At 46.0% G+C, this 21,927-nt stretch overlaps 1 protein-coding gene across 4 annotated transcripts in view; it reads left to right on the forward strand.

Annotated features, from left to right (window-relative positions):
- The window catches only part of LOC125448687 (arf-GAP domain and FG repeat-containing protein 1-like), a 104,659-nt gene that overhangs the window by 42,050 nt on the left and 40,682 nt on the right, over positions 1-21,927 (forward strand). For all 4 annotated transcript variants that reach the window (XM_059642533.1, XM_059642534.1, XM_059642535.1 and 1 more), the window contains exons 3-6: positions 297-412; positions 1,792-1,942; positions 12,174-12,327; positions 18,758-18,880. In XM_059642533.1, the coding sequence (XP_059498516.1) occupies positions 297-412; positions 1,792-1,942; positions 12,174-12,327; positions 18,758-18,880 (544 nt within the window). The remainder of the gene's footprint in view (positions 1-296; positions 413-1,791; positions 1,943-12,173; positions 12,328-18,757; positions 18,881-21,927) is intronic.

The raw sequence follows: 21,927 nt of genomic DNA on the forward strand, positions 1-21,927 counted from the left end.
TGCACTTTGCAAATATTCAGTTGACTGCAGAGGATGTTGATGTCGTACCCAGCAGTCCCTCCCCAGTTCCACTGATCTAAGGGACACCAGACTGGCGTTCTTTTTCCAGTTTTCATAAAGAAACTGTTCTTTTCACTTGAGTCCTGGCATAACTTAACTTTGGCATTGCGGAGAACCGCATACACTTTTCATCTTGAGTTGCTAGAAAATGCTGAGCTGCAACCGAAGATGATATACAAATGTACACATGTACCCACCTGTGTCTATAACTTTGTTCTCCTTTTATTCCTACGCAGGTATGTAGGCAGATTTGGCTGGGCCTGTTTGATTCCCGATCATCAGTTATCCCAGATTACAGGGATCCACAAAAAATCAAGGAGTTCCTACAGGATAAATACGAGAAAAAGAGGTGGTGAGTAATCCTGTGTCATATTGTTTCTGTTGTGGATTGAGAATTATGGGGCTAAAGCAGGAAATTAGAATTGAAGCTCATCATATTAGTGATGATCTCATTGGATGGCAGCGTGAAACTTGATGGGCTGAATGGCCTACTTCTCCTACATCTTATGGTGTTATGATCTTTTGGTCTACTGAGGCCCATTTGGGTAACTCCAGCTGCTAACACCTTTTGGGCCAATCTTTTTGCTCCTGTGTAATTTAGTAACAGGTTGCATTAGTTGTGTGCATTAAGTAGCACGAGGAAATGCATCTCAACCATACATCCACATCCTCCATGTTAATATGTATCATTGGGGAGGCAGTGGTCATGTGGCTAATCAGTAATCTGCAACTCCAGACTAATGTTCTGAGATCATGGGTTTGAATCCCACCATAGCAGATAATGAAATATGAATTTGTTAAAATTCTGGAATAGAAATCAAGTCTAATGATGACAACGTAGGCACTGTCAACTGTTGTAAAAACTCATATGATTCACTTTAGAGAACAAAATCTATTGTCATAACACAGGAGCAGAAATTAGGCCATTTGACCCACCAAGTCTGCTCTGCCTGTCAATCATGGCTGATAAGTTCCTCAACCCCATTCTCCTGCTTTCTCCCTGTAACCCTTGATCCGTTTGATAATCAAGAACCCAAATAAGCCAGTCTTAAATGTACTCAATGTCCTTTCCTGATCTGGGCCTACACATGACTCCAGACCCACAGCAACGTGTTGACACTTAACTGCCACCTGGGAAATTAGGAGTAAGCAGTAAATGCTGATCTAACCATCAACATCACATGAACGAAGTTTTTAAAAAAAAATGTTTCCCACAATGTATTTTGCACAGAAATATGGAGTCCTGTGAGGTGTCTAGTACTGTGGCCAACTTGGTGCAAGTCCCAATTATTATTTGACAACAGTGATTATCACAAGCAAGTCAGATTCCGTGGCCTACCATTTATACCAGTGTTGACTTGCCAGTGACAGTCACTGTATGAAGAATGGGAATTAGAAGCAGAAACTGGCATGGATTCCTCCCCATGTGCGGAGGCTGGGTTGCAAGTCTGGCAAGTTTAATACTTGATTACATGCAGTATAGCGCAGTAGAGAGTGTTGTGTGATCTAGCATGATATTGACAGGGATTGCTTGACCTGCTTGCATGAGTCCTGTTGTCTACCAATTTGTAATTATTTTGAAAAAAGTGATGTGACAAATTTGGAATTGCTGTCTGAATAGTCAGTGAAACATGTGAAATGGGCTGTGACATTGTAAGGGTAGTATGTTGCAGTTTCAAGGCAGACATTGCTGTTCTTGTTGAACTTGATTGATGTGGCCTTTTCTTGCAGGTATGTTCCTCCAGAGCGGGTAAAAGTATCTGCTGCCACATCAGCTACAACATCGCTTAGCAGCAGAAGTAGCACACCCGACGTCAAACCACTGAAGACCCTCATGGGAGATTCAACTCCAGCCCTGAACATCTCAAAAAGTGCTGGGCAGGTAACAAGGCAATGGGAATGCTGCATGTTTCCCATTTCAGAAATACAATTGATATCTGCATTTTATAAAGAGCCTGTAATGAACTAAGACACTCCAAATCAAATCAAATTTGACCCCAAGCCACCGAGAAAGATGTTAAGGACAGGTGACAGAAGGCTTGGTTTGTTTGAGGTGGAGAGAGAATTGAACTCGTTTAGGGAGGGAATTCCAGAGCTCAGGGCCCAGTCAGCTAAAGGTACTGCTACAAATGATGGCGTGATGGGAATCAGGGAATGCTCAAGAGGCTGGAACTGGGGGCAACGCAGAGATCTTGGAGGATGGGAAGAATGTAGAGCTAAAAGAGGGCACAGATATGGGGTGGGGTGTTGATGCTGAAGGAGGGAGAGTGGTGGTGAATGAAGGCACAGAAGAATTTGAAAACAAGGATGAGAATTTTAAAAGAGCTTTCCCATTCTCCCAAAATGCAGTCACCTTGCTGGAAATCCATTCCTTGTCCTCTGGCAGCCCTCAGCTCCTTTACGTATATGGATTCTAGACATGTAAATGTAAGGGTCAGCTGGCTGTTTGACTGTAAAGCCATCACAGCTCATCACAATCCTATTCTCACTGTTTGCAGCAGTGTCAATTATAGCATCTGTAAATGATGTCCCGGGTTGGTGAACTTGGCCAGTTTGTGTGCGGTACATCCTGCTTTATTTGAGTCAGCACTACAGTTTTGTTTTCCTCCATTCCTCTCACCATATTTCAGGAATTGAGAAAGTGTGGTCAGGAACTTTCGGCTTCATATAAACAGCCATGAGCTCAGTGAGTAACAAGCTAGGTTTTGAGGCAGAAGGTTGTAGATTCAAGCCCAAATCGGACCTCAGACCGATAAACTATGAAGATTCTGCAGCACAGTCGGACTGCTACCCTGCTGGAGGTGCTGTCATTCAGGTGAAACATTTGAATAAAGACCCTGTCGGCTGGCTGCTTAGATCCTATGGCCGTTACTGGAAGGAAAGCACAGATGTTCATTTCAGTACCGTGGACTAATATTTAGCCCATATTAGAACATAGAACATAGAAAAGTACAGCACAGTACAGGCCCTTCGGCCCACGATGTTGTGCCGTGGAATAATCCTAATCCAAACATAAAATAACCTAACCTACATTCCCTCATTTCACTGCTGTCCATGTGCATGTCCAGCAGTCGCTTGAATGTCACTAATGACTCCGCTTCCACGACTACCACTGGTAAACTATTCCGTGCGCTCTCAACTCTCTGGGTGAAGAACCTCCCTCTGACGTCTCCTCTATACCTTCCTCCTAACACTTTAAAACTATGACCCCTCATGGCAGTCAATCCTGCCTTGTGGAATGTCTCTGGCTACCGACTCTATTCATACCTCTCATTACCTTGTACACCTCGATCAGGTCACCTCTCTTCCTCCTTCTCTCCAGAGAGAAAAGTCCGAGCTCAGTCAACCTCTCCTCGTAAGTCAAGCCCTCCAGTCCAGGCAGCATCCTGGTAAGCCTCCTTTGCACTCTCTCCAAAGCCTCCACATCTTTCCTATAATAGGGCGACCAGAACTGGACACAATATTCCAAGTGTGGTCTCACCAGGGTTTTGTAGAGCTGTAACATAATTCAACCATCTCTGGTCATTCTCATTCTTTGAAATCTTCCTGAGTGCAAATTGGCAACTGGAATTGCTGCCATTGGCTGTGAACTGCTTCCAGACATCCTAAAGGAAGTCTAGAAATGCAACTTCCTTTTATGTTCCTTCCCAGTTCTCATTGTAGGATTGGATGTGGCAGCAACTGTTCACCGTGGCTGTAGGCCACCAAATTGTTGGAAGTTCAAACTGCAGTTTGCTGCACCGTCGGAGCACTGTTCTTCCCTAAAAAGGGAGTTAAATTTGCTCCCCGCTAGCTTGTTTAAACATTAACACATCCTTTCTCTTCAGTTGCCAATAGCTGCACTGTGTAATTTCAGTGTATGCAGAAATGAGGACTTTTTTTTCGAAAGATTGGAGTGCAGGTGCTGTCAGTGCAAGAGATCTTGAGTTGTAGCTGTTTAAAATTGTTTTGCGGTGCCTGGGTGGAGAAGGAATGAAGATGTTATTAACCATTGCACTATCTCATGAAGCAGCTTTAAATTCTTTCCAAATTTTTGAAGGTGAAATGTTTCAATGAAACAGTGTAGAGAGCATTCCATTGAAATCGACTAGTGTTGGTGTCAAACAGTGTAAGGCCAAGCATGGTAGGACTTGGTTCTGCCTTGTTTGTCCCTCTGCTCTTTATCAGCTCCCATCTTCATCTCCTTCGGCTTATGGGGATCAATACTTGACCTCAGTCAACAGATGGCCTGGTTGCTTATCTTTCTGTTTGGGAATCTTGCTGTGCATCAGTTGACAATATGTTTCTTCCATTACATCAGTAACTACACTTAGCAAGACAGTTCATCGGATGGGAATGAGATATCCTGGGGATAATGAAAGGTTCTATGTTAGTACAAAGTCCATTCCTGATATCTTTCGGCAAGATTGTTGTTCATACTTGTAAGCGTGTGTGTGTGTGTTTGAGTCGTCCCTCGTTTCACTGAGACCTGTTACCGTTACCACACTGATTTGAACCAAGGCTTCAGGATAAAAGACACGAATGACCTAGTTAGACAAAAGGATGGGGTCCTGTGAAATGAGTACAGGGAGTTAAGTGAAGTTTAAAAAGCAGGATCCCAAGGGTAGTGATCTTTGGATTATTCCCAGTGCCATGCGCCAGTGCGGATAGAAATAGAAAAGATAGCCCAGATGAATGTGCGGCTCTGGAGCTGGTTTAGGGGGCAGCATTTGCAGCGCTTAGATCATTGGAATCTCTTCTGAGTTAGAAGTGATCTACACAAGAGGGATAGGTTGCACTTGAACTGGAGGGAGTCCAGAATGTTTGCAGGGAGATTTGCTAGTGTTACGTGGGAGGGTTTGAACTAGTTTGTCAGTGGGGGTGGCACTCTGAATAAGAGAGGGGCCATCGAGAAGTCAGGGCAAAACACGTTAGCCATCAAGAGCAAGTTTACGATTCGGGTTAGCCACTGGCTCATTGGAGGGGAAGACTCCTGGTTTAAAGTGTATTTATTTCAATGCATGAGGCCTGATTGGTAAGGCAGATAAGCTCAGAGCATGGTCTGTCTCTGGGGACTGGGATATTGTAGCCATAACAGAAACAGGGCTGAGATAAGGGCAGGACTGGCAGCTCAATGTCACAGAATACAGAAGTACAAGTAAGTGAGGAGGTGAGTTGCCCTTTTGATAAAGGAGAACATAACAACGGTGTTTAGAGACGATATTCTTAAGAGGGGGGGGTCATGAAATGAGGCTGTATGGTTAGAACTTAGAAACAAGAAGGGGATTGCCATTCTGTTGGGACTCTATTATAGACACCCCAAGTGGCTAGCGGGTACTAGAGCAGCCGATGTGAGGGGAGATTGCAGGTACCTGGAACAACGCATTAGTATTGGTTGGACAGTTTAATTTCCCCTTTGTTGAGTGGGATACCCAGAATGTAAAAGGCCCAGTCAGGTGGAATTTGTCAAAAGTGTCAAAGAAAGTTTCCTAAATCGATTTGTAGATGTCCCAATTTGGGAGGGTGCAACACTGGACTCCTCTTGGGAAACGAGGTTGGCTAAGTGACTGAAGTGTCAGCTGGAAAACACTTTGAGCCCAGTGACCATAACTCCCTTAGTTATGGAGAAAGACAGGACAGGTCCATAGGTTCACCTGTGAAACTGGAGCAGGGCCAATTTTGGGGGATCTAGTAGCAGTCACTTGGGTAAGTCTGTTTGAAGGAAAATGAGCCACTGGCAAATGGGAGGCTTTTAAAAGTGAGAAATGAGGACTTTTTTTTGAAAGATTGGAGTGCAGGTGCTGTCAGTGCAAGAGCGACAGTGTTGCAGAGATAGTAGGAACTGTCGATGTTAGAGAATCAGAGATTACATGGTGTAGAAGTGGATGAATACAGCAGGCCAAGCAGCATCAGAGGAGCAGGAAGGCTGACGTTTCAGGTCTAGACCTTTCTTCAGAAATGGGGAAGGGGAATGGGATTCTGAAATAAATAGGGAGGAAGGGGGAGGGGGATAGAAGATGGATAATGGAGAAAATAGGTAAAGATGAGATAGACAGGTCAAAGAGGTGGGGTTGGAGCCAGTAAAGGTGAGCCAAGGAGGGGATGGGTTGGTCCAGGGAGGACGGACAGGTCAAGGAGGTGGGATGAGGCAAGCAGGGAGGAGATGGGGGTGGGGCTTGAGGTGGGAGGAGTGGATAGGTGGGAGGACAGGTTAGGGAGGAGAGTACAAGCTAGGCTGGTTTTGGGATGCGGTTGGGAGAGGGGAGATTTTGAAGTGTGTGAAGTCCACATTGATACCATTGGGCAGCAGGGTTACTAAGGGAAATATGAGATGCTGTTCCTTCAACCTTTGGGTGGCATCATTGTGGCACTGCAGGAAGCCCAGGATGGACATATCGTCTGAAGAGTTGGAGGGGGAGTTGAAATGGTTTGCGACTGGGAGGTGCAGTTGCTTGTTGCGAACGGATGGTAGGTGTTCCACAAAGCGGTCCCCAAGCCTCTGGTTTCCCCAATGTTGAGGAGGCCACAACGAGAACAGCAGATACAGTATACCTGCACATCTGCTAATGTGGTATATATTTGTATTGTATACAAATGTCCATTTCTGGAACACCTACGATTGGTTCGCAACAAACAACTGCACCTCCCAGTCGCAAACCATTTCAACTCTCCCTCCCACTCCTTGAACGACATGTCCATTCTGGGCCTTCTGCAATACCACAACGATACCACCCAAAGGTTGCAGGAACAGCAACTCATATTCCGCTTGGGAACCCTGCAGCCCGATGGTATCCGTGCGGATTTCATAAACTTCAAAATCTCTCCTCCTCCTACCGCATCCCAAAACCAGCCCAGCTCGCCCCCACCTCCTTAACCTGTTCTTCCTCTCACCTATCCCCACCCCTACCTACTAACCTCATCCCACCCCTTTGACCTGTCCGTCCTCTCTACCTCCCCACCTACACTCACCTTTACTGGCTCCATCCCTGCCTCTTTAACTTGCCTTCTCCACCTATCATCTCCTCTATCCATCTTTGATCTGTCTCCCCCTTCTCCCTATTTATTTCAGAACCCCTCCCACTCCCCAATTTCTGATGAAGGGTCTAGGCCCGAAACGTCAGCTTTCCTGCTCCTAAGGTGCTGCTTGTCCTGCTGGGTTCATCCAGCTCCACACCTTGTTATCTCATGCCCTCGATGTTCGTGTTGGCAGCAGCAGCATCTTCGATATCTGTGTTGTCCTTGGAAACGGAGACATGCATTGGGTTAAAGTGATTGGCCTCAATTGAATTCCTAGATGACTATCAAAAGTGTAGGAGTACACTTGACGGAAATCAGAAGAGCGAACAGAGGATATGAGATGGATGTGGCTGATAAGATTAAAGATAATTCTGAGGTTCTATAGCTACGTTAAGAGTAAAAGGGTGACTAGGGAGAGAATAGGTGCCCTTAAAGATCAGCATGATCATCTGTGTGTGGAGCCGCAGTGGATGGGGGAGATTTTTTTGTATATATTTCTCCTCCCTGTTTACTGAGGGGAGAATCATGGATGCTGGGGAAATAAGGGAAAAATGGTGGGGATGTTTTGGACAGCATACATATTACCAGAGAGGAGGTGTATGCAACCTTAAAGCGCATTAAGTTGGATAAATCCCCTGGGTCTGATCAAGTCTATTGTCAGATGTTGTGGGAGGCTAAGAAAGAAGTTGCAGAGATTCCTACTTCGTCTTTATCCACTGGTGAAGTTCTGGAAGACTGGAGGGTGGTTAATGTTGTCCGTTGTTTAAGAAAGGTAGCAAAGACAAGCCAGAGAACTACAGGCTGGTGACCCTGGCATTAGTGGGAGGCAAGTTATTGGAAAGATACTGAGGGACAGGATCAACCAACATTTGGATAATCACTATCTGATTAGGGATAGTCAGCATGGATTTGTGCACAGGTATGAAAATTAGGTTGCATGGGATCCAGGGAACACTAGTTAATTGGATTCAAAATTGGTTTGATGGTAGGAAGCAGAGGGTGATGGTTCAAAGTTCTTTCTCAAACTGGAGGCCTGTGACTCGTGGTGTGCCATAGGATCATTGCTGGCATCTTTGTCATTTGTTATTTACATAAATGATCTGGATGTGAATGTACAAAACATGATTGATAAGTTTGCGGATGATACAAAATGAACAAGTGATAGGAAGATTATCAAAAATTACGGACGGATCTTGATCAGATGGGGAAGTGCGCTGAGAATTGGTTAATGCAGTTCAGTACAGATAAGTGTGGGGTGTGCACTCTGCAAAATCGAGCGAAGGTAGGACTTACGCAGTAAATGGTAAGCTCGTTTGGAGTGTTGTGGAGCAAAGGGATCTGAGGAGTAGAAGTTCATATCTCCTTGAAAGTAGCGTCACAGGTAGACAAGGTAGTGAAGAAGGCGCTTAGCAATGCTGGCTGTCATCAGTCGAGGCATTGAATATAGGAGTTGGGCCGTTATGTTACAGCTGCATAAGTTTTTGGTGAGGCTGCACTTGGGAGTACTGGGTGCAGATTTGGTCACCCTTTTCTAGGAAAGACATTGTTAAACTGGAAAGTGTGCGAAGAAGATTTGCGAGGACGTTGCCCGGACTAATAGGCCTGAGTTATACGGAGAGGTTGGCCAGGATAGGACTTTACTCCATGGAATGTAGGAGAATTAGGGGTGATCTTATTGAGGTGTATAAATTCATGATGTGCATAGATAGGATGAATGCAAATAGTCTTTTTCCCAGGAATGGGGAACTGAAAACTAGAGGGGAAAGATTTAAGAAGGACCTGAGGCGCAAGTTCTTCACACAGACAGTGATGCATGTACGGAATGGGCTACCAGAGTGTGATTGGGGTAGGTACAGTAGCAACATTTAAAAAACATTTGGATAGGTACGTGGATGGGAAGGTTTAGAGGGATATGGACTAAAGGCGGGTAGTGGAAACTAGCTGTGTAGTTTTCGTGGTCAGCATGGACCAGGTTTGGCCAAAGTGCCGGTTTCTACGCTGCATTACTCGGATTCTGCACAGTGTTTCTGTACTTCCAAATTGTTAAAAATTCTTTCATGGGGTGTGAGAATCTCAAGACTGGGCCAGCATTTACTACCTGTCCCTTGAAAGTGCTGGTGAACTGCCTTCATGCACTGCTGTAGTCTGTGTAGTGTTAACACCACAATGTTGTTAGGAAGGGAGTTCCAGGATTTTGCCCAGTGATATATTTCCAAGTCAGATGGTGAGTGACTCAGATGGGAGCTTCCAGGGGATGGTGTTCCTGTGTAACTGCTGCTCCTGTCCTTCTAGATGGTAGTGGTTGTGGGTTTAGAATGTGTTTTTAGTACAATTGTGCATCTTTTACCTTGTGTACACAACTATGGCTGGAGCATTGGTGATGGAGGGTGTGGATGCTTCAAGTGGTGCCAAATCGGGCAGGCTGCTTTGATCTGGATGATGTCAAGCTTCTAGAATGTTGTCGTAGCTATGTGCATCTAGGCAAGTGGAGAGTATTCTGTCACATGCCTAACTTGTACTTTGTTGATTGGAGCAGGCTTTGGACAGATACAAATGGAATGCTGAAGTTTTCTAACTGTATGTGTTTGATGTGTTCGTTATGTCAAAGGCACTATCTAAATGCAAAATGTCGTTACCTTTGCAAGGAAGAGCTTGTATTTTTAAAATGCCTTTCACACCCTCAATGTGTCAGAATGCTTTGATAATAGTGGAACACATTTAAAGTGGAATCACTGGTACCGCAGAATATGCTGCAGTTAGGTTTTGCACAGCATGAGGCCACAAAACACAACATACTATTGACCAGATGCATCAATTTTGATGATTTCGTTTCAGGTGTAAACATTGGTTCCAAAGCCTTAGGGATGGCATTCCCATTTGTTAGATGAGAGCTTTTGGGTTTCTTCACTGGTACTGGAGACATTTGAGAGAAGGTTCACTTACTGATCTCAGGTACGAAGGGATTGTCTTGTGAGGAGCAGTTGAATGGGTTTGGCCTGTATTCAGTAGAGTTTAGAAGGACAAACTGAGGCCGCCTTGAAACAGGAAAGATTTTCAGGCGAACAGAGATAATGGGAACTGCAGATGCTGGAGAATCCAAGATAACAAAGTGTGGAGCTGGATGAACACAGCAGGCCAAGCAGCATCTCAGGAGCACGAAAGCTGACGTTTCGGGCCTAGACCCTTCATCGGAGAGGGTTCTGAAATAAATAGGGAGAAAAGGGAAGGCAGACCGAAGATGGAGAGAAAAGAAGATAGGTGGAGGGGAGAGTATGGATGTGGAGGTAGGGAGGGGATAGGTCAGTCCAGGGAGGACAGACAGGTCAAGGAGGTGGGATGAGGTTAGTAGGTAGGAAATGGAGGTGTGGCTTGAGGTGGGAGGAGGGAATAGGTGAGAGGAAGAACAGGTTGGGGAGGCGAGGACAAGCTGGGCTGGTTTTGGGATGCAGTGGGGGAAGGGAGATTTTGAAGCTTGTGAAGTCCACATTGATACCATTGGGCTGCAGGGTTCCCAGGCGGAATATGAGTTGCTGTTCCTGCATCCTTCGGGTGGCATCATTGTGGCACTGCAGGAGGCCCAGGATGGACATGTAGTCGAAGGAATGGGAAGGGGAGTTGAAATGGTTCACGACTGGGCAGTGCAGTTGTTTATTGCGAACCGAGCGGAGGTGTTCTGCAAAGCGGTCCCCAAGCCTCCGCTTGGTTTCCCCAGTGTAGAGGAAACCACACTGTGTACAGTGGATACAGTATACCACGTTGGCCGATGCGTAGGTGAACCTCTGCTTAATATGGAAAGTCATCTTGGGGCCTGGGATAGGGGTGAGGGAGGAGGTATGGGGGCAAGTGTAGCACTTCCTGCGGTTGTAGTGGAAGGTGCCGGATGTGGTGGGGTTGGAGGGGAGTGTGGAGCGGATGAGGGAGTCGCGGCGAGAGTTGTCTCTCCGGAAGGAAGACAAGGGTGGGGATGGAAAAATATCTGGGTGGTGGGGTCGGATTGTAGATGGTGGAAGTGTCGGAGGATGATGCGTTGTATCCGGAGGTTGGTGGGGTGGTATGTGAGGACGAGGGGGATTCTCTTAGAGCGGTTATTGCGGGGGCGGAGTGTGAGCAATGTGTTGCAGGAAATGCGGGCAACCTGGTCAAGGGTGTTCTCGACCGGTGGGGGGGGGGGTTGCGATCCTTGAAGAAAGTGGACATCTGGGATGTGCAGGAGTGGAATGCCTCATCCTGGGAGCAAATGAGGCAGAGGCGGAGGAATTGGGAATAGGGGATGGAATTTTTCAGGCGGTTTTTCAGAGTAAATGTGGAGAGTTCAGGACCAGGCGACATAATCTGAGCAAAGGGTCACCAATTTAAGACTGCAGCAAGGGATTTCTTCTCTCGGAGCAGTGAATTTGTGAAATATGTTCCTGCAAGCTGGCCCGTTAATACATTCATGTCTGAGAGGTTTGCATTGATCAGTAATGGAGACAAGGATTATGGCGGAAAGGCAGGAAAGTTTATGTTGAGGATAGTCAGAGCTGATTTGAATGGCCTACTTCGTGTGGGTCTTATTGTTCTCATTCCTCTCCTGGACTCAGTCAGTCTGACGCTCCCTCTCCCCACCCACCAACTCACCTTTGCCACCCACCTCACCCTCTCCTCACCTGCCGCCTCACCTTCTTGCCACCACCCGCCTCCTCTCCCCATTTCTGCCTTCTTTCTCCCCCTCCACCCCAATTCCTGCCCTCTCCTCCACTCCTTCCGTCTGTATCCCTGTGTCCCTGTTGCTCTTTGCGTTCCTACTTTCCTGCCTGCCCTCCCACTCCCACCCAACTTACCTTCCTCTCTCCCCTTCCCGGCCACCCACACCCCTCCTCCGGTCTCTTGCCCCCTTCCCGCGCCCTGCTTTTCCCCCCCCACCTTCCCCTTAATCCCCCCCCCATTGCTGTCCTCTGTGCACTGTTTTTGCTCCCCCCTCTCTCCTACTGTTGTGCTCTGTCTTTTTCTGCTTGCTTGCCCCCATCTCGCCACCAACACACACCGTATTTGCATGCTTGCTGTCACTCGCATGCGTGTGCGCACACTCTGTCTCTCTCACCACAGTCTCTCTTCTGTCCTCCCCACCCCCATCTTAGGTGGCCAACCAGGAATTGATACAGCAACAGAATCAACAGCCAGTGAAGAAATCACAGCTGGATCTTTTGGCAGATATTGGAGGTGATCCTTTTGCTTCCCCCGTACCCCAGCACACTGCTGCACAGGCCTTTGCGGCCTTCCCTGCTTTTGGAGGTAAGTGTCCCAAATTGAAACAAGAGAACAGTTTTTTTTCTTCCACTGCATCTCTCACCTTTGACCACTAGCCCATCACCTTACATGAGGCAGTCCTGGTTTGTATCTGCAGTCCTGTACGCACCAGCTGAGTGCCTATGCCTGAACAAACTGAATCTGTTCTATCACAACAACATGATTACAGCTGAACCTTGTTTTTCCTGTACAAACATATGAACTAGGAGCAGTAGTAGACCACTCTGCCCTTCAGGCCAGCTCCACCATTCGAGAAGGTCACACCTGATTTGTTTACGTTCTGAATTGCACATTCCCACCTATCCCAATTACTTTGAACTCCCTTGCCCAGCAACAGTTATCCGTCACGCTCGTGCAAAATCATGGCCCTCAAACGTAGACTGAAGAATGACCATTCTCCTCCCCACCCTTACCCACAAGTGTATTTGGTGTACTTGCCTTCATTGGTCAGAGCATAGAGTATGAGAGTTGAGACGTTGTGTTATGGCTGTATGCGAAAGCCACCCTTGGAGTGCTGCATACAGTTCTGGTCACCCCACTATAGAAAGCACGTGGTTAAACTAGAAAGAGTTCCAAAAACATTTACAAGGATTTTGCTGGGACTGCAGGGCTTAAGCTATAAGGAGAGACAGGATTGGCTGGGGATTTTCTTCTGGAGTGTCAGAGGCTGAGGGGTGACATTATATTAGTTAATAAAATCACAAGGAACAGAGAAAAGGTCTTTTTCCCAGGGTAGGGAAGCTGCAAACCAGAGGACGCAGGTTTAAGGTGAGAGGGAAATGATCTTAAAGGGTCCTGAGGAGCAATTTTTTCTCTCAGATGGAATGAACTGGCAGAGAAAGTGGTGGAGCTGTGCACAATTATGACATTTAAAAGCCATTTGGACAGGTACTTGAATAGGAAGCTTTAGAGTCAAATTGGACTCATTGAGTTTAGGGTGTCTGGTTGGCAAGAACAGGTTGGACAGAAGGGTCTGCTTCCACGTTGTATGCCTTTATAACTGTGTATAAGTGAATAGCTTGGCACCACTCGCCGTGTTCCACAGATGTCATGATTGGGATTAGGACACCTCTGTGGACAGGTAGGTTGGTCGGGGGCATGGATTCAGCTCTGGGCTTTTTACCTCAGGAAGAACATGTTAGCCTTGGGTGAATCTGGACAACGTCAATCCTATTTGATAAAGGTGCAAAGGGTTAAGTTATTCAGAAACATTGTGGGCTTCTATTCTGTTCAGTTTAAATGGTCAAGGAGCATTGCAATAGGTAAACTCTCCTTAAAATGATTCGAGAGGCTTGCTATAGCAAGCCTGTTTCCCATCTGAGATGTGATTCTCAGTGGGAAATTTAAACTAACCATCCTCACACGTAGTATACTCTCTATATTTGTGGAATTTTTTTTTCATTCCTTTGTGGAGTGTGGATGTTACTGGCTTGACCATCATTTATTGTCTGTCTGTAATTACCAAGTGGGCAGTTAAGAGTCAGTGTTACTTTAAGAAGAGTAACAGAGGGAAACTTGAGAATTATAGATTAGTTAGCCTAACGAAAATTGTTCTAAAATCAAGGATTGGATAACTGATCACCTCAAAAAAAATTTCAGGGAGAGTCCGTATGGTGGACAGAGCTAAATTGGTGGATGTTGTTTACATGGACTTCCAAAAGGTTTTTGATAGTGCCCCAAGCAAGGAACCGTTAGCTAAGCTGAAAGACCATGGAATCGAGAGCAAATTATTAACCTAGATAGGAAATTAGTCGAGTGACAGGAAACAACGTTGGAATTATGGGTAAGTAATGAAATTAGCAGGCTGTAACTATTGTTGTCCCGTTGGGATCTATGTTGGGGCCTCAATTATTCATAGCAACTTGCATAATGGCATAAAAAACAATTTTCTGGAACAAACAGAGATAATGGGAACTGCAGATGCTGGAGAATTCCAAGATAAAATGTGAGGCTGGATGAACACAGCAGGGCAAGCAGCATCTCAGGAGCACAAAAGCTGACGTTTCGGGCCTAGACCCTTCATTAGAGAGGGGGATGGGGAGAGGGAACTGGAATAAATAGGGAGAGAGGGGGAGGCGGACTGAAGATGAAGAGTAAAGAAGATAGATGGAGAGAGTATAGGTGGGGAGGTAGGGAGGGGGATAGGTCAGTCCAGGGAAGACGGACAGGTCAAGGAGGTGGGATGAGGTTAGTAGGTAGCTGGGGGTGCGGCTTGGGGTGGGAGGAAGGGATGGGTGAGAGGAAGAACCGGTTAGGGAGGCAGAGACAGGTTGGACTGGTTTTGGGATGCAGTGGGTGCGGGGGGAGAGCTGGGCTGGTTGTGTGGTGCAGTGGGGGGAGGGGACGAACTGGACTGGTTTTGGGATGCGGTGGGGGAAGGGGAGATTTTGAAACTGGTGAAGTCCACATTGATACCATTAGGCTGCAGGGTTCCCAGGCGGAATATGAGTTGCTGTTCCTGCAACCTTCGGGTGGCATCATTGTGGCACTGCAGGAGGCCCATGATGGACATGTCATCTAAAGAATGGGAGGGGGAGTGGAAATGGTTTGCGACTGGGAGGTGCAGTAGTTTGTTGCGAACTGAGCGGAGGTGTTCTGCAAAGCAGTGTCCAAGCCTCCGCTTGGTTTCCCCAATGTAGAGGAAGCCACACCGGGTACAGTGGATGCAGTATACCACATTGGCAGATGTGCAGGTGAACCTCTGCTTAATGTGGAATGTCATCTAGTGGCCTGGGATAGGGGTGAGGGAGGAGGTGTGGGGGCAAGTGTAGTATTTCCTGCGGTTGCAGGGGAAGGTGCCGGGTGTGGTGGGTTTGGAGGGCAGTGTGGAGCGAACATGGGAGTCACGGAGAGAGTGGTCTCTCCGGAAAGCAGACAGGGGTGGGGATGGAAAAATGTCTTGGGTGGTGGGGTCGGATTGTAAATGGCGGAAGTGTCGGAGAATGATGCGTTGTATCCGGAGGTTGCTAGGGTGGAGTGTGAGAACGAGGGGATCCTCTTGGGGCGGTTGTGGCGGGGGCGGGGTGTGAGGGATGTGTTGCGGGAAATACGGGAGACGCGGTCAAGGGCGTTCTCGATCACTGTGGGGGTGAAAGTTGCGGTCCTTGAAGAACTTGGACATCTGGGATGTGCGGGAGTGGAATGTCTTATCGTGGGAGCAGATGCGGCGGAGGCGGAGGAATTGGGAATAGGGGATGGAATTTTTGCAGGAGGGTGGATGGGAGGAGGTGTATTCTAGGTAGCTGTGGGAGTCGGTGGGCTTGAAATGGAAAGCAGTTACAAGCTGGTTGCCTGAGATGGAGACTGAGAGGTCCAGGAAGGTGAGGGATGTGCTGGAGATGGCCCAGGTGAACTGAAGGTTGGGGTGGAAGGTGTTGGTGAAGTGGATGAACTGTTCGAGCTCCTCTGGGGAGCAAGAGGCGGCGCCGATACAGTCATCAATGTACCGGAGGAAGAGGTGGGGTTTGGGGCCTGTGTAGGTGCGGAAGAGGGACTGTTCCACGTAACCTACAAAGAGGCAGGCATAGCTGGGGCCCATGCGTTTGGGCAGCAATGTAGACAGTGATGACAGCATGAAAGTATATCAGGATACTGACAGGTGAATAAACAAAGCTGTGGCAGATGGATTTTAATTCAAGCAAGTGTGAGGTTATCCATTTCAGACTGAAAAGGATAGATCTGGGTATTTTTTTTTTGAATGCTCAAAGTTCAGCCCTGGGTGTCCTAATCCTTAGATTTGGGGTTTCTGGTGCTTTGCTGTTTAAAGTGCCACGAATAGTCTGGGCCAGATAGGATATACCCAAGGATACCAGGGGAAGTGAGGGGAGAGATTGCAGCGCCTTTGGCCACGATCTTCACATCCTCACTGCCCACTGAAGTAGTACCAGATGATTGAAGGGTGGCAAATATTATTCCCTTGTTCATGCAAGGAAATAGCGATAATCCTGGGAATTACAGACCAACTAGTCTTACTTCTGTGGTGGACAAATTATTAGAGAGGATTCTGAGAGATAGTATTTACTATTATTTGGAAAAGCGCAGTTTGATCAGAAATAGTCAGCATGGCTTTATGAAGGGCAGGCATGCCTCACAAGCCATATTAAATTATTTGGGGATGTGACAAAACATGTTGAAGACAGAGCAATGGATGTGGTGTATATGGATTTTAGCAAGGCATTTGATAAGATTCCCCATGGTAGGCTCAATCAGAAAGTAAGGAGGCGTGGGATTCAGGGAAATTTGGTGTCTGGATGCAAAATTGGCTATCCAATAGAAGACAGAGGATGGTAGTAGATGGAAAGTATTCAGCCTGGAACTCGGTGACCAGTGGTGTTCCACAGGGATCTGTTCTGGATGCTCCGCTCTGTGATCTTTATAAATGACTTGGATGAGAAATTGGAAGCGTGGGTTAGTAAGTTTGCCGATGACGTGAAGGTTGGTGGAGTTGTGGAAAGCGTGGAGGGCTGTTGTAGGTTGCAACGGGACATTGACAAGATGCAGAGCTGGGCAAAGACGTGGCAGATGGAATTCAACCTGCATAAGTGTGAAGTGATTCATTTTGGAAGGTCGAATTTGAGTGCAGAATACATGGTTAATGGCAGGATTCTCGGCAGTTTGAAGGACCAGAGGGACCTTGGGGTCCGCTTCCATAGATTCCTCAAAGTTGCTACCCAAGTTGATAGGGTTGCTAAGAAGGTGTGTAGTTTGTTGGCTTTCATTGGCAGGGGAATTGAGTTTGAGCTGTGGGGTTATGCTGCAGCTGTATAAAACCCAGGTTAGACCGCACTTGGAAAATTGTCTTCCATTCTGGTCGCCTCATTATAGGAAAGATGTGACAGCTTTAGGGAGGGTGCACAGGAGATTTACCAGGATAGTGCCTGGACTAGAGGTCAGGTCTTATGACGAAAGGTTGAGGGATTTCCTTATTGGAGTGAAGAAGGATAAGAGGTGACTTGACAGTTGTGTATAGGATGATGGGAGGCATAGATAGAGTAGATAGCCAAAGACTTTTTCCTGGGGCGGAAATGACAGTTTCAAGGGGGCATAATTTTAAGGTGATTGGAGGAAGTTATAGGGGAGATGTCAGAGCTAGGTCCTTTACACAGAGTGTGGTCGGTGTGTGGAATGTTCTACCAGCAGTGGTAGTAGAGTGAGATACTTTAAGGACATTTAAGCGACTGTTGGATAGGCACATGGGGGATAGTAAAATGTAAGGTAGTTTGATCTTAGAGTAAGATAATGGGTTGGCACATGTTCAGATGCAGAAATTGTCAAAAAGATGAATGGAATGCTGGTCTTCATATGCAGATGTTATGCTGCAGTTCCCTGAATATCTACTTTGACCCTACTTATAGTGCTGAGAGCAGTTCTGGGCACCACATCTTAGGAAGGATGTTTTTGGCCTTGGAGGACATTCAATCAGGCGTACAAGGACGTGGCCTTTATGGGTTAAGTTATGAAGAGAGATCAGACAAATAAGGCCTTAATTCTCTCGAATTGAGGTGGTTCTGCTATCATGCATGTTTCTTCCACATGAATTGGCTTTAACAGGATTGTTGAATTTAGACTGCTATTTGTAGAGTGTGATTTCAGCCCCATTAGTTTAAATAACAGTTATTGTGTGATTTTCTTGTTTCGCGAGATCACACTAGAATGGGACTATCGTGTTAAATCAGAACCCACTCTATAGGGTTAGTGGGTAATCTAGATGTTAGCATGGAAAGACGGATTAGATAAACTATTTACACTGACTGAAGATTCTAGAATCAGTTTAAGAATTACGGTAAGGCCATTCAGAAGAGATTTAGAAAGCGCTTCTATACACAAGAGTAGTGGAGATTTGGAATTCTCTTCCTGGAATGACAGTCACTGCTAATTCACTTGTTAAATTTAAATCTGAGATAGAAAAAAGATTTATTAAACAAAGGATATAGGCCCAAAGCAGGCATATGGAGTTAGGCCACAGATCAACTATGATCTTATTGAATGACAGAGCAGGCTCGAGCAGCTAAATGGCCTACTCCTGTTCTTGTGTTTCTACATTCCTATGAAGTGGATCTTGTGTCATCTGCAGGCCAGACTGAGTAAGGATGGAGGACTTCCTTCCCTGAAGGATGTCACTGAACCAGAATGGGTTTTTACAGCAATCAACTTAAGACTGCATTTTTTATTTCAGACTTCACCATCTGGCTTTCAACTCATTTCCCCAGCATATTGGCCTGGGGCTTTGGATGATTAGTCAAATGGCTTAAACAGTATGCAGCTACCTCCTCACAACTGTAATGGTGATATGATTTCAGCCTCTATTACTGAATTAAACATAGGTTCAAGGTTAGCTTATGTCTAGAAATGATACTAACCAGTTCTTTGTGATGCTCTGCAGTCATGATGGTCAATGGGTCTGTTTCTCTTCCAGCTCAGCAGACTGCACACCCAGGTTTCCCAGGCTTCAGCCCGTTTAGCAGCGGAGGTTCAGCTAATGTTGGAAATTTCCCACCAGCCAACCAAGCCTCTTTCCAGGTCCAGTCGGCAACCTCAGGTATGGCACCTCGCTCAGCTCCCAGTGTGTCAAAGTCTTTAAAATGACCAAGCGATAGGTGTTATGAAGATGCACCAGCTTTTAGGGGAGGCCAGAACTCGGGGCCATTGATATCTGACAGTCTCTAATAAATCCCATCAGGAATTCGGCAGAAACATCTCTGTACAGAGAGTGGGAATTTAGAACTTGCTGCCATGTGGAGTGGTTGAAGTGAATAGTATTGATACGTTGAAGCTGGAAGAACTCATGGGACAAAGGAATGGAAATATTTGCTGATTGTGAAATGTGTAGGATGTGGAGGGGCATCTCATGAAGCAGTGAGCAGATGAGCCAAATGGTCTTTTTCATTGTGCTGCACTTCTGTGTTGCATGTGCATGCCCATCATAAATAGTCTGTCTCACCTATATCCTCAAGTCCCTAAATCCCCAATCCTGCCCCTGCTGATGGAAAAAGAACATAGATATCGCACTACATCAAACAATCGTAACTGGTGAATAAAAATGTATTTGAAGAGGTCAGTTTAGAAGCATCTCAAAATTGAAGAGGGAGAGAAAGATTTTAGGATAGATTTCCAGAGCTTCTGAAGGTGTGACTGTCAGTGCTGCAGTGGGAATCGGGGAGGGAGGGAATATTAGAAATGAGTGGACATGTAATAGGAAGATCACCTTGGGGTCAGGAATAACACCAAGGTCGCTAATAATCTGCTTCAGCCTTGGATACTTGCCAGGGAGAAAAATGTGGCCAGTGACTCAGGAACTGAGTTTGTTCAGGACCAAAGGTTCACTCTTTCTTGTCTTTAGTTGAAGGAAGTTTGAACATATCCAAGTCTGAATGTCAGACAACCATTCAGTCAATATAAATATGGATGAAGGGTCAAGAGAAATGACAACAGACCTGCTTATCGTCTGTATACCCGATGGAAACTGATTTCAGATATTGTTGCTAGAATGATGCCTGCGGTCTCATGTGCTGCACACTCTTACAAGTATGCACGCATTCATTCATGCACTCACTCGCGTGGAATTCACATATACAAAATATCAGATAAAAAGATACAAAAATTCATTTACAGACTATCAGCCTATTTACTAATTGGTCATGGAATATGGGTGATGCTGGCCCGGCTAGCAGTTATTGCCCCGGAGAATGTGTTAGTGAGCCACCTTTTTGAATTGATGTAGTCCTTGGTGTAAAGATATACACACAGTGCTGTTGAAGAGTTCCAGGTTTTGACCCAATAGCACTGAAGGGACAGTGATATTACCAAATCACAATGTTGAGAGCCTTGGAAGGATACTTGCACATGGTGGTGTTTCCATGTATTTGCTGACCTTGTTTATTATGGTAGATATCATGGGTTTGGAAGGTGCTGTCTGTGGAGCCTTGGTGAGTTGTTGCAGTGCACTGTGTAGTTGGCGCACGCTGCTGCTACTGGGCATTAGTGATGGAAGTCGTGAATATTGATTGTAGTGGTTAACGTGCTGATCAAGTAGTTTGTCTTGGATGGATAACAGTGTGGAGCTGGATGAACACAGCAGGGCAGGCAGCATCAGCAGAGCAGGAAAGCTGACGTTTTGGGTCAGGAACTTTCAGAAAAAAGGGCCCTGACCTGAAACATCAGCTTTCCTGCTCCTCTGATGCTGCCTGCCCTGCTGTGTTCATCCAGCTCCACGCTGTTATCTCTGACTCCAGAATTGGCAGTTCTTGCCTTTGGAGTCAAGCCTCTTGAGTTGTTGAAGCTGTGGTCTTCCAAGCAAGTGTGGAGTATTCTAACCCAGGCCTGACCTGTGCTTTCCAGGCTTTGGTTGATCGATGATCCAGCTCATTTAAATCTTAACTTAGCTGAACAAGCTGCTCAGTTATATCCATTACAGCAATTTCAGAGGACAGTTAGGAGTTAAGCACATTTCTGTCAGTCTGGAATCACATGCCGACCATACTGGGTAAAGATAGCAGAATTCCTTCTTTGAGAGATATGAGTAGCAAATGTGATAGATGTTGAGCTGTGTGGCATGGATTAACTTTGTCTGATGGTGCTAAGTACTGAGATCATTTACTACAGAGACGTGTAGCCAGTGCTTCGCCAAATGTGTAGTGCTGACTGTGCCGTTGCTAATTCTTGCACGTTGTATTTGAGCAGTCCTTTTTTCCCTTGCTGTTATTGTTGTGGCTTAAACAAAATGCTGTGATCTGTACGTAGTGGTAGGAAAATGGAATAATGTGTTTTCACTCAACTTATTTTCTTTCCTGAAGGTGATGACCAATGTAGACCCCAGCAGGCACATTTTGTTTGCCAGCCTGTGTGTGTCAGGGTGACTATTTGACCACAGAAGCCATCACAGTGCAGTGCCATTGCATTATCTGTGCAGTGCACTTGCAACAGAGGAAACATATAGGATCCTGAGGGGTGTTGACAGAGTGGAGGTAGAGAGAATAAATCTCGAACCATGGAACACTATTTATAAATTGTGGCTGTCCAGCTAAGATGGAGATGAGATGTTTTCTCTGAGCTTTGGAACTATCTTCTTGAAAGGGCGTAGAAACAGAGCCTTTGACTATTTGAGGCACAAGTAAATAGAATCTTGTTAAGCAAGGAGGTGAAAGATTATCAGGAGTAGGCAAGACTGTAGATTTACAGATACAATCAGATCAGGCATGTTTGCCTGATCGCAAACAGGAGCATTGGCTTGATTTTTTTTTGTGCTCTCCCTGATCCAATAATGCCAAAGCTGAGTGTAAACAGCTCCAGTGGGGTTGGGATTGTGGGCAGAATTGGGGGTGTGGTGGAGAGACAAGGATGTGGAGGTTCAGCCTGGAGACTTCTGCTTTGAATAGTTCCAAATAACCCCTTGCTGATGGAGTTTAGTTGGCTTGGGGTGCTGAGACAATGGTGATGCCTTAACATCTTTTAAAATTCAAACAGGTTCACTAGCACAGATGTCATGAAACTGTTTCCACTGGTTTTGAAATGAGCAGTATGGTTTTTTATGTCATTTTTAATAATTTTTGGCATGGGCATATCTGATTGAACCAGCACTTGTTGCTC

This window comes from Stegostoma tigrinum, chromosome 45, assembly GCF_030684315.1.
Source record: "Stegostoma tigrinum isolate sSteTig4 chromosome 45, sSteTig4.hap1, whole genome shotgun sequence".
NCBI classification, from domain to species: domain Eukaryota; kingdom Metazoa; phylum Chordata; class Chondrichthyes; order Orectolobiformes; family Stegostomatidae; genus Stegostoma; species Stegostoma tigrinum.